At 57.9% G+C, this 9,191-nt stretch overlaps 1 protein-coding gene across 1 annotated transcript; it reads right to left on the reverse strand.

Moving 5' to 3' along the window:
- Positions 1–994: 994 nt before the first annotated feature.
- Positions 995–5,835, reverse strand: LOC135442097 (diacylglycerol O-acyltransferase 1-like; the record flags this gene model as incomplete). Its single annotated transcript, XM_064701644.1, has 2 exons — positions 5,652–5,835; positions 995–1,082 (listed from the first exon to the last, which is right to left on the reverse strand). Coding segments are annotated over exons 1-2 (261 nt in total), but the record flags the coding sequence as incomplete, so codon positions are not given.
- Between the last annotated feature and the right edge of the window lie 3,356 nt (positions 5,836–9,191).

Consider the following 9,191-nt stretch of genomic DNA (forward strand, 5'->3'; position numbering starts at 1 on the left):
AGGGGACACTGCGGGGACAGTGACAGTGACAGCGGTGCCACCGTGAGGGGACAGGAGCTCGATGACACTGCGGGGACAGTGACAGGGACATCGGTGCCACCTCAGTGCCACCACGGGCACTCCAGACACTCATTGGGGACCTCAGTGTCACCTCAGTGTCACCCCAGTGTCACCCCAGTGTCACCCCAATGTCCCCCAATGTCACCCCAGTGTCACCCCAATGTCTCCCAGTGTCACCCCAATGTCCCCCAATGTCCCCTCAATGTCCCCCAATGTCACCCCAATGTCACCCAATGTCACCCCAATGTCCCCCAATGTCACCCCAATGTCCCCCAATGTCCCCCAGTGTCACCCCAATGTCCCCTCAATGTCCCCAATGTCACCCCAGTGTCACACCAATGTCACCCCAGTGTCACCCCAATGTCACCCCAATGTCCCCCCAATGTCCCCCAGTGTCACCCAATGTCCCCCAGTGTCACCCCAGTGTCACCCCAATGTCCCCCCAATGTCAGACCAATGTCCCCAATGTCCCCTCATGTCCCCAATGTCCCCAAACCCCAATGTCCCCTCAGTGTCCCCCCAATGTCCCCAATGTCCCTTCAGTGTCCCCAACCCCCAATGTCCCGTCAATGTCACCTCAGTGTCCCCTCAGTGTCCCCAATGTCCCAACCCCAAATGTCCCCCCAATGTCCCTTCAGTGTCCCCATTGTCCCCAATGTCCCCCCAGTGTCCCCTCAGTGTCCCCTCAGTGTCCCCGCCCCCTTTCCCCCCAACCCCCCCACTACCATCGCGACGACCCGGCTAAGCCCCGCCCACCGCGTGACGTCACTGCGACCACGCCCACCCACCCGGAAGTCGCCGCCGCGATCTGAGCGGGGCTGCGGCGGCGACACCGGGGGGATATCGCGGCAGGAGGGGGGACTATCGCGACAGGAAGGGCATGTCGCGGCAGAAGGGGGGACTATCGCGACAGGAAGGGGATGTCGCGACTCACCAGCATCACGACGCACCAGTTGAGCACCCCCCGGTAGTTGCTGTAGCCGCTGGCCGAGCTGAGCAGCGACTCCTGCACCTTGTGGCACCTGGGGACACCGAGGGGACACCGAGGGGACACTTTGGGGACACCCCAAAACTGTCCCGGGGTGGGGGACACACAGGGGGTGACAGGGGTGACACAGAAGTGACAGAGGGGACACAGGAGGGGACACAGGAGGGGACACAGGAGGGTCCCCAAAGCTTGGGGACATCCCTGGGGGTGACAGGGGTGACACAGGAGTGACAGAGGGGACACAAAAGTGACAAAGGTGACACAGGAGGGGACACAGGAGACACTTTGGGGACACGGCGGGGACACCCCAAAACTGTCCCAGGGGTGGGGGACACACAGGGGGTGACACAGAGGTGACAGAGGTGACACAGGAGGGGACCCACAGGGACAGGACCCTCCTGGGGATGATTTTTGGGGGGCCCTGGGTGGGGAGGGGACACCCCAACCCCTGGGGACACCCCCAGGAGGGGACAGAGGGGACAGGGGTGACACAGGAGGGGACAGAGGTGACACAGGAGGGGACAGGGGTGACACAGGAAGTGCCAGGGCGCTGGCACTGCCAGCTCCGGGTCCAGAGTCCCCCCCCTTTGATAAGATACGGGGTGATCAGGGCTAATTAGCGCTAATTAGGGCTGATTGGGGAGGGACAGGGGTCAGGGACAGCACGGGGGGGGCGGGGGTGGCACCGGGGTGACACTGAGCGATTTTGGGGTGACCCTGATGGGTTTGGGGTGACACTGAGGGACTTTGGGGTGACCCTGATGGGTTTGGGGTGACTCTGATGGGTTTGGGGTGACACTGATGGGTTTGGGGTGACCCTGAGTGGGTTTGGGGTGACACTGAGTGAGTTTGGGGTGACCCTGATGGGTTTGGGGTGACACTGATGGGTTTGGGGTGACACTGATGGGTTTGGGGTGACCCTGATGGGATTTTGGGGTGACACTGAGTGACTTTGGGGTGACACTGATGGGTTTGGGGTGACACTGATGGGTTTGGGGTGACACTGAGTGACTTTGGGGTGACCCTGATGGGTTTGGGGTGACACTGATGGGTTTGGGGTGACACTGAGTGACTTTGGGGTGACCCTGAGGGGATTTTGGGGTGGCATTGATGGATTTGGGGTGACATTGAGTGGGTTTGGGGTGACACTGAGTGGGTTTGGGGTGACACTGATGGGTTTGGGGTGACCCTGAGTGACTTTGGGGTGACACTGATGGGTTTGGGGTGACCCTGATGGGATTTTGGGGTGACCCTGAGGGGATTTTGGGGTTCCTGGATTGGGCCACTTGGGGGTGATCCCTTCGGGGACCCCAAACCAGGGACAGGGGACAGTGGGACCCCCTTGGGGACCCTAAATTAGGGACAGGGGACAATGGGAACCCCCCACAAATGACAGTGGGACCCCAAATAAGGGATAGGGGACAGTGGGACCCCCTTGGGGACCCCAAATAGGGACAGGGGACAGTGGGACCCTAAATTAGGGACAGGGGACAGTGGGACCCCCCAAGTGACAGAGGGACCCCAAACCAGGGACAGGGGACAGTGGGAACCACCCTGGGGACCCCAAATAAGGGACAAGGGACAGTGGGACCCCCTTGGGGACCCCAAATAAGGGACAGGGGACAGTGGGACCCCTTTAGGGACCCTAAATCAGGAACAAGGGACAGAGGAACCCCAAAACAGGGACAAGGGACAGAGGGACCCCAAACCAGGGACAGGGGACAGTGGGACCCCCTTGGGGACCCCAAACAGGGAAAAGGGACACTGGGAACCACCCTGGGGACCCCAAACCAGGGACAGGTGACAGAGGGACCCCAAACAGGGACAGGAACAGTGGGACCCCCTTTAGGGACCCTAAATCAGGAACAAGTGACAGAGGAACCCCAAACCAGGGACAGGGGACAGAGGGACCCTAAACAAGGGGACAGGGACAGTGGGACCCCCTTGGGGACCCCAAATAGGGAGAGAGGACAGTGGGACCCCCTTAAATAACAGAGGGACCCCAAATAAGGGACAGGGGACAGAGGGACCCCTTGGGGACCCCTAAGAACGGATAGGGAAAGTGGGACCCCCTTGGGGACCCCAAATAAGGGACAAGGGACAGTGGGACCCCTTTGGGGACCCCAAACAGGGACAGGGACAGTGGGACCCCTTGGGGACCCTAAATCAGGAACAGTGACAGAGGGACCCCAAACCAGGGACAGGGGACAGTGGGACCCCCTTGGGGACCCCAAACCAGGGACAGGGGACAGAGGGACCCCAAATAAGGGACAGGGGACAATGGGACCCCCCAAGTGACAGTGGGACCCCCTTGGGGACCCCAAACAGGGACAGGGGACAGAGGGACCCCCAGGTCCCCCAAAAGGGCTCCCCCAAACCCCAAGGAAGCCCCTGGTAGGGTGACACGGGGGTGACACGGGGGGGCTCACAGGGACACGGGGGTGACACGGGGGTGACACGGACGGGACACGGGGGTGGCACGGCACAGCACGGCACGGCACAGCACGGCCCGGCCGCCCCGCAGCGGTGCCGGTGTCGCAACCGGGAGTGGCGGGGCAGGGTTGGGACATCGCCCCGGGGACACCGAGGGGGCACCGGGACAGGGGGCACCGGGCCGAGGGACACGGGGACACGGGGACACGGGGCACCCCGGGGACAGCGGGGGAGGGACACGGGGACAGGAATGGGGGGGAAAAGGGGGGACAGGGACACCCAGAAAACGGGGGGGGGCATTGAGGGGACAGGGGGACATTGGGGGGACACTGGGGGGAAAAGGGGGGACAGGGACATTCAGGAAAGGGGGGGACAGGGGGACACTGGGGGGACAGAGACATTCAGGAAAAGGGGGGGACAGGGGGACATTGGGGGGACAGGGACATTCAGGAAAAGGGGGGACAGGGGGACATTGGGGGGACAGGGACACCCAGAAAAGGGGGGGACAGGGGGACATTGGGGGGACAGGGACATTCAGGAAACGGGGGGACAGGGGGACATTGGGGGGACAGGGGGACACTGGGGGGACAGGGACACCCAGGAAACGGGGTACAAGGGGACATTGGGGGGACAGGGACATTCAGAAAAGGGGGGGACACCGGGGGACATTGGGGGGACAGGGACATTCAGGAAAGGGGGGACAGGGACACCCATGAAAAGGGGGGGACAGGGGACACTGGGGGACAGGGACACCCAGAAAACGGGGGGACAGGGGGACATTGGGGGTACACTGGGTGGACAGGGACACCCAGAAAGTGGGGGACAGGGGGACATTGGGGTACACTGGGTGGACAGGGACACCCAGAAAAGGGGGTACAAGGGACACCGGGGGGACACTGGGGGGACAGGGACATTCAGGAAAAGGGGGGGACAGAGGGACACCAGGACCCCTAGGGACACCCAGGATACCAGAGGAACAGGGCCGGGGGTCCTGGGGGGTCCCCAGTGTCCCCAGAGGGGGTCTGGGGGTGTCCCCAATGTCACCAGAGGGGTCCCAACATATGGGGAGGGGTCTCCAGTGTCCCTGGGGGGTCCCCAGTGTCCCCAGAGGTGGTCTGGGAGGGTCCCCAATGTCACCAGAGGGGTCCCAGCACATGGGGAGGGGTCTCCAGTGTCCCTGGGGTGTCCCCAGAGGGGTCCCAGCACATGGGGAGGGGTCTCCAATGTCCCTGAGTGTCCCTGGGGGGGGGTCCGGGTCCCAGCTGAGGGAGGGTCCCAAAAGGTCCCAGGTCCAAAGCAAGGGGGGGGTCCCGAGTGTCCCCAAAGCAAGGGGGGGGGGGGGGCGTCCCAAATTACCAGTGCCAGCTGAGGGGGGGTCCCTAAGGCCACCTGAGGGGGGGGTCCTGAGTGACCGGTCCCACCCGGAGGGTCCCAACCCCACCTGAGGGGGGGTCCCGAGTGTCCCTTCAGAACCTGAGGGGGGGTCCCCAATGTCCTCTCCCACCCTGAGGGGAGTCCCGGAGGGTCCCAAGGCCACCTCAGAGGGGTCCCGAGTGTCCCCTCAGAACCTGAGTGGGGGTCCCGAGTGTCCCCTCCCATCCTGAGGGGGGTCCCGAGTGTCCCTCCCTGTCTGAGGGGGGGTCCCAGAGGGTCCCGGGTGTCCCCTCAGAAAGTGAGGGGGATCCCTGAGGGTCCCAGGGCCACCTGAGGAGGGGTCCCTGAGGGTCCCGAGTGTCCCAAGCCCACCTGAGGGGGGTCCCGGAGGGTCCCAAGGCCACCTCAGAGGGGTCCCTGAGGGTCCCGAGTGTCCCCTCAGAACCTGAGGGAGTCCCTGAGGGTCCCGGAAGGTCCCAATGCCACCTTAGAGGGGATCCCTGAGGGTCCCGAGTGTCCCCTCAAAACACGAGGGGGGTCCCGGAGGGTCCCAAGGCCACCTGAGGGAGATCCCTGAGGGTCCTGGAGGGTCCCAGGGCCACCTGAGGGGGCTCCCTGAGGGTCCCGAGTGTCCCAAGCCCACCTGAGGTGGGTCCCGACCGCCCCCACACCGAGTGGGGCTCCCCAATCTCCTCTCCCCCCCTGAGGGGAAGCGCCTCCCTCACGGCCCCTCACGGCTGCCGCTGCCGCCCTGAGGGCAAGGATCCCATTTCCCGCTCCGGGCGGGCCCCGTTACCTGAAGTCTCCGGCGAGGTCATCGGCGCTGTCTCCGTGTGCGGAAGAGGGTTCGGGTTTTTGGGGTGCCCCCCGGCGCCTGCGGGTGCCCCCATTGCCCCCGGCGGGGCTCGGCGCTCCGCTGCTGTCGCCGCCCGGGGCCGCGGCCCCCGCGCTGCCCCCGCGCTCGCCCATCTGGGCCCGGCCCGGCCGCGCCCGCCCTTTGTAACCTGGCAACGCCCCGCCCACGCGCCGCCGCCAATGGCAGGGCGGGGAGACAGCGGATGGGCGGGGGGTGCGACCAATGGGGGAGGGAGTGCGGGGAAAGGGGAGCCAATGAGAAGGGGAGGCGGGAGGAGGGGGGTGGCCAATGGGAGGGTGGGAATGGGGAGGGGGCGGGGCTTGAGGAATGGTGGGGATTTGGGGGAATTTGGGAAAAATTGGAATTTTCGGGGGATTTGGGGGAATTTAGGAGAATTTTGGGGGAATTTGGGGGGAGTTTGAGGGGTTTGAGGGGAGTTTGGCAAAATTTGGGGAAATTTAGGGAATTTAGGGGGATTTGAGGGGAATTTATGGGGAATTGGGGGGAGTTGGAAAGAATTTGGGGGGATTTGGGGAAGATTTTGAGGGATTTGGGGGAATTTAGGGGATTTGGGGGAGAATTTGGGAGGATTTAGGGGAATTTTTGGGGGATTTCGTGAAATTTGGGAGAATTTGGTCAAATTTGAGGGATTGGAGGGGATTTTGGGGGGATTTCGGAGGATTTAAGGGGGATTTTGGGGGAAATTTGGGGGGATTTGGGAAGAGTTTGAGGGATTTTGGGGAGAATTTGAGGGGATTTTGGGGGGATTTTGGTGAAATTTGAGGAGAATTTGAGGGGATTTGGGGGGAATTTGGGAATTTTGGGGGATTTGAGGGGAGTTTGGGGGATTTGGGAGATTTGGGCGGGATTTTGGGGAGAATTTGAGGGATTTAGAGAAATTTTGGGGAGAATTTGGGACATTTAGGAGGGAATTGGGGAGAATTTGAGGGGATTTTGGGGGGGATTGAGGGAATTTTTGGAGAATTTTTGGGCCCTTTTGGGGAATTTTTGGGGAGGTTTGGGGCAGTTTTGGGGGTCTTTGGGGGAATTTTTGGGGGTTTTTGGGGAATTTTTGGGGAGGGTTTGGGGCTTTTGGGGGGGTTTGTTGTTTTTTTGTGGGAGATTTTGGGGGCTTTTGGAGAATTTTTGGGAATTTTTTTCAGGGAGTTTTTGGGGGATCTTTGGGTGAATTTTAGGGAATTTTGGGGGGATTTTTTGGGGGATCTTTGGGGGAGTTTTAGGGAATTTTGGGTGGTTTTGGGGGGAGTTTTTGGGGGAATTTGCAGAATTTTTGGGGGTGTTTGATAGAAGGTTTTTGGGAGAATTTTGGGGGGGTTTTGGTGAATTTTCAGGGAATTTTGGGAATTTTTGGGGGGAGATTTTGTGGAATTTTTGGGGAATTTTTGGGGGGCTTTTGGAGAAATTTTGGGAATTTTTTCAGGGAGTTTTTGGGGGATCTTGGGGTGAATTTTAGGGAATTTTGGGGGATTTTTTGGGGGATCTTTGAGGGGAAATTTTGGGGGTTTTTCGGGGAATTTGAGGGGAATTTTTGGGGAGGGTTTGGGGGCATTTTTGGGGTTTTTTGGTGTTTTTTTTGTGGGATATTTTGGGGGGCTTTCGGGGAATTTTGGGAATTTTTTCAGGGAGTTTTTGGGGGATCTTGGGGTGAATTTTAGGGAATTTTGGGGAAATTTTGAGGGGAGTTTTGGGGCAGTTTTGGGAATTTTCAGAGAATTTTTGGGAGAGTATTTGGGGGAAGTTTTTGGGGGTTTTGAGGGAATTTGTGGAATTTTTGGGGGGATTTTCTGAGAGGTTTTGGGGAATTTTTGGGGCGTTTTTGGTTTGTTTTTGAGGGGAGTTTTTGGGGAGTTTTTGGGGGTTTTTGGTGGTGTTTGGAGAATTATTTGGGGATTTTTGGGGGGTCTTTGGGGAGTTTTTGGGCGTTTTTTGGGAGTTATTGGGGGTCTTAGGAGAGAATTTGGGGGCTTTTGGGGGAGTTTTTAGGGAATTTTGGGGGGTCTTTGGGATTTTTTGGGGGGTTTTGGGGCGAATCTGGAAGATTTGGGGAGGATTTGGAGAAATTTGGAGAAATTGGGGAAATTTGGGGGAGGTTTTGGGAGGAGATTTTGGGCATTTTGGGGGAAATTTTGGGGGAATTTGGGGGAGATTTTGGGTATTTTGGGGGAAATTTTAGGGGGAAATTTGGGAATTTTGGGGGGAAGATTTTGGGCATTTTGGGGGGGATTTTTTGGGTTTTTTGGGGGGGATTTGGGGAATTTTGGGGGTTTGGAGGATTTTTGGGGTATTTTTGGGGGACCTTTTTGGAGTTTTCAGGGCATTTTGGGGAAAATTTTTGGGGGGGATTTGGGGAATTTTGGGGGGAGATTTTGGGGGCTTTTGGGGCAATTTGGGAGAATTTTTGGGGGGATTTTTTGGGGGAAGATTTTGGGTATTTTTGGGGGGATTTTTTTGGGTTTTTGGGGGGATTTGGGGAATTTTGGGGGGATTTTTAGGGGGAGATTTTGGGCATTTTCAGGGATTTTTGGGTGATTTGGGGAATTTTGGGGGATTTTTTGGGGGGGTTTGGAGGGAGATTTGGGGTATTTTGGGGGGGAGCTTTTTGGAGTTTTCGGGGCATTTTTTGGATATTTTGGGGGAAATTTTTGGGGGGGATTTGGGGAATTTTGGGGGATTTTTGGGGGAATTTGGAGGGAAAATTTTGGGGAATTTTTGGGGAGCTTTTTGGAGTTTTCGGAGGAGTTTTTGGGGAAATTTTTTGGGGGGATTTGGGGAATTTTGGGGGGAGATTTTTGGAGTTTTCTGGGGAATTTTTGGGCATTTTGGGGGAAATTTTGGGTGGATTTGGGGAATTTTGGGGGGATCTTTTGGGGGGGTTTGGAGGGAGATTTGGGGCATTTTTGGGGGAGCTTTTTGGAGTTTTCAGGGGAGTTTTTGGGCATTTTGGGGGAAATTTTTAGGGGGGATTTGGGGAATTTTGGGGGGAGATTTTTGGAGTTTTCGGGGGAATTTTTGGGCATTTTGGGAGAAATTTTTGGGGGGGAATTGGGGATTTTGGGGGGATTTTTGGGGGGTTTGAAGGGAGATTTGGGGTATTTTTGGGGGGAGCTTTTTGAAGTTTTTGGGGCAGTTTTTTGATATTTTGGGGAAATTTTTAGGGGGATTTGGGGAATTTTGGGTGGAGAATTTTGGAGTTTTCGGGGAATTTTTGGGCATTTTTGAAGAAATTTTGGGGGGCATTTGGGGAATTTTGGGGGGAGATTTTGGGGGGTTTTGGGCAATTTGGAGAATTTGGGGGAGTTTTTTGGGGGGGATTCGGGGAATTTTTGGGGGGATTTTTTGGGGGAGATTTTGGGTATTTTGGGGGGAGTTTTTGGGGTTTTTTTGGGGGATTTGCGAATTTTTTGGGGATTTTTAGGGGGAAGATTTTGGGCATTTTGGGGGGATTTTTGGGTGGATTTG

The sequence above is a fragment of the Zonotrichia leucophrys genome, unplaced genomic scaffold (assembly GCF_028769735.1).
Source record: "Zonotrichia leucophrys gambelii isolate GWCS_2022_RI unplaced genomic scaffold, RI_Zleu_2.0 Scaffold_1080_16264, whole genome shotgun sequence".
Lineage (NCBI taxonomy): Eukaryota > Metazoa > Chordata > Aves > Passeriformes > Passerellidae > Zonotrichia > Zonotrichia leucophrys.